Raw genomic sequence first — 2,876 nt, 5'->3', positions numbered from 1 at the left:
TTGTTGATGAGCTGAAGAAAAGTAATACTAGTAGCTGAATTTATTCGATAACATTATCTTGCAAAAAAAAAAGGGTCAATGTGGCTGTGACTTGCAAGCCAGCTCACGGACGGCAACCTTATTCATTACGCTTAGCATATTTCAACGAGTGGCATTTTAGCACATGGGAGCGCACGCTCCTAGTTTTTAAAATATGTTTTAAACATATTTTGCAATGACAACAAATATCAAACAAAAATTTGACGTGCACATCTCGATATTATACATGCTCACAAAGTCGTTTCGTGAAATACCGACAAGTTATGTGTCACATCTAAAAAGACAAAAAATGGTGTTAAAAAGTGCTTTTCACAGACATTTTTTTCTTTTTTACACAAGCCATAGAAAATGTCAGTTTCTCTGAAACTTGACGTACGCACATATAATGTCGAGATGTATGCGTCCAATTTTTATTTACAATTTTTTCACAATTTAAAATATTTATTCCGGTGGCAGAAGCACGCGCTCCCAAGAGCACCAACGGGTTTCCTATTTCAACAGACTATAAGTAATAAGGTATACCAATAGAAGTAGCAGGCCGGCCTTATTTAGTTTAGACTGCCGGCGTTTCCACCAAGATGCTGTTACTGGCATCAGGTTTACATACAAATAATGCAAACCTTAAAACTTTACGCAAGACCGTTTCTTCAAGACCTTTTCTTCATATTTTGATCATCCCATCGACAGCCATGCTTTAACAGCTTTCAGTTGGTGCTAACATACAGTTCGGTGATCAGGAAAGGAATATACTCTCTGAGAATAACAAGTGAAGTCAGATTCGGCAGGGACGTTTCTTACCAGCCCCGATTATCGAACCCAACGACCGAAAATAAGTACTCACCTGCTGCGCGACGTCTTGCCTGAGGAATTCTTTTTAGGACTCGCCGGACGAAACTGTCGATTCTCGACCAAGTCAAACACACCACCTATAATGCTACGTGATTGCATATTCTTTCTTTTATAAGACTATTAGCATATTCAAGTTGTAATTACGCAGGCTACTTTTTGAGCTTCACAACCGGGTAGGAGATGGACCTGCTACATAATTGACGATCATACAAATAATAGCCTACTAAAGCAGTACCCCACAATAAGCGAAAATTTCTTCATTTCTGTTTACACAGTCGAATTACAGTTTAAGATGTCCCATCTTTGCTCCGTTTATAGTTTTTCCTACTATTTCTGATATGGCTCTGCCACATGTCAATTGACATGTGGACGCAATGAAAGGTAAGGAGTTTCCTTGTTATAAGGAAGTCATCTTTGGCATCCATGGATTTCCCAGGTTTGCTAGTTGAACACCAAATCATGTGTTGAACAGTTCTTCACCACAAACCTCCTGCACAACGATCCAGAAACATAAATTGCCATGGACAACAAATAGCAAGAGAAGAGAACATATATAAATATGGTCCAGCAATATGATTCCGGCAAGAACTTAATAAATGAGTTTCAATATCGAAAATTTTCTTAAGCTACATAAATCCACAAGTGTAGAAATAGGGCAAGAAAAATCATCACTGTACGAGGAAATATGACCATCTGACCTCTTTTGAGCTCAAGGTCAGCACTGATCAGAGTTGCCTTTCGTCATTCTCCATTCTAACTAAACAACAGAAGAAAATATTATGCAGTTCTCACCTAACTGACAGTAGCCCATAATATCCAGTCTTGTGGTATCATATGTCCATTAAGATGGCATATCACCAAGAACCTCATGCACAAAAAGATCCTGCAACTCTAGGTATTTACTTCTCCATTCTGCCCCCTGTTGGTTTGGTACGCCATTGAGAGTGCTCACCCCAGAATCAAATAACCTAGAGCTGCCGTGCTGCTGGATCAAAATATAAAAATAAGATACAACAGAAAGAAACATGAAAATGGAAGGTTAATAAATGTGTTACACCGAATGTAAAGGAATACGAAATCAGCTGACCTGTTGTGCATCCAAGAGCTGCTCTAGAAGGTTAGAGCTGAGATTTCCAGCAATATGAACATCATTTTCAGGGTTGGGCAGAATTACAGCTCGTGGTACAACTTCGCCACTTGCTGCACACACTTTCCGCAATGGTTGTAAAGGTGGCAGGTTTAATCTTTTGGGTGTTACTATGAGAACATTAGTTACTGGACCTGTGAGACGGGACTTTTATCAAAATCTCATAAGACTATTTTCCCTAGGCATGATTCAGAAATTAAATGCATAGCCAAATTGCATGATAAAACATTACAGTATGACAATCAATTCAACAGGTTCACAGAACAAACATGAGCGTACCACAAAATATATGATACTTTATCACGAGTGATGAACCTCGAACAAAAGGGTGATTGGCTTCAGTGCTCCACATTTGAATAACTTATGATTATAAAGAAAAACAAAGTACAAAAGCACCTAAACAGTTGCATTGCATCAGTTAAGTTGTCAAGGGGCATTTATTTTGTTCAATCTCGAGAGATTAATTGTGTACATTTATACCAGTTGCGTTGTCAAGTAAAACAATCAATTCAAGTAAATGAATGATGAAAGTCACTCTGGTAATTGCAAAATAATGTATGCAGTTAGCCACCTGTTACTCCCTACTGCTATTAATCGCTCACTGCTTCCCTCCGTTTGAGTTCTTACTCATCAGACATGGCAAGAAAATTAATTGCAGAAAAAACAGTTCTCCACCATACCCATGCTACACAACAATCAGTTGCACCAGCTTGCTGTGCTGTTATAGCATATCCCTTGTTACTGAGGCTATTGTGCACAACAAAAATTCAATGGTTCCATCTTGCGTAGAATAACATGTTCCAGCATCTATGTTTTTAAGGCGACGCTTTGCTTTAAGGCG

At 38.6% G+C, this 2,876-nt stretch overlaps 1 protein-coding gene across 4 annotated transcripts in view; it reads right to left on the bottom strand.

The window, feature by feature from the left end:
* Nucleotides 1-1,104: 1,104 nt before the first annotated feature.
* LOC119338615 (protein ROOT INITIATION DEFECTIVE 3-like) overlaps nucleotides 1,105-2,876 on the bottom strand; it is a 5,544-nt gene continuing 3,772 nt past the window's right edge. For 2 of the 4 annotated variants that reach the window (XM_037610910.1, XM_037610912.1), the window contains 3 exons: nucleotides 1,976-2,169; nucleotides 1,681-1,873; nucleotides 1,105-1,378 (listed from right to left, as the gene is read on the bottom strand). In XM_037610910.1, the coding sequence (XP_037466807.1) occupies nucleotides 1,730-1,873; nucleotides 1,976-2,169 (338 nt within the window). In that variant the 3' untranslated portion in view covers nucleotides 1,105-1,378; nucleotides 1,681-1,729. The remainder of the gene's footprint in view (nucleotides 1,379-1,680; nucleotides 1,874-1,975; nucleotides 2,170-2,876) is intronic. The other 2 variants (XM_037610911.1, XM_037610913.1) reach the window with 1 other exon arrangement.

The sequence above is a fragment of the Triticum dicoccoides genome, chromosome 7B (assembly GCF_002162155.2).
Source record: "Triticum dicoccoides isolate Atlit2015 ecotype Zavitan chromosome 7B, WEW_v2.0, whole genome shotgun sequence".
Lineage (NCBI taxonomy): Eukaryota > Viridiplantae > Streptophyta > Magnoliopsida > Poales > Poaceae > Triticum > Triticum dicoccoides.
Note: the sequence above shows the minus strand (reverse complement) of the source record. Positions and strands in the feature narration are given on the sequence as shown.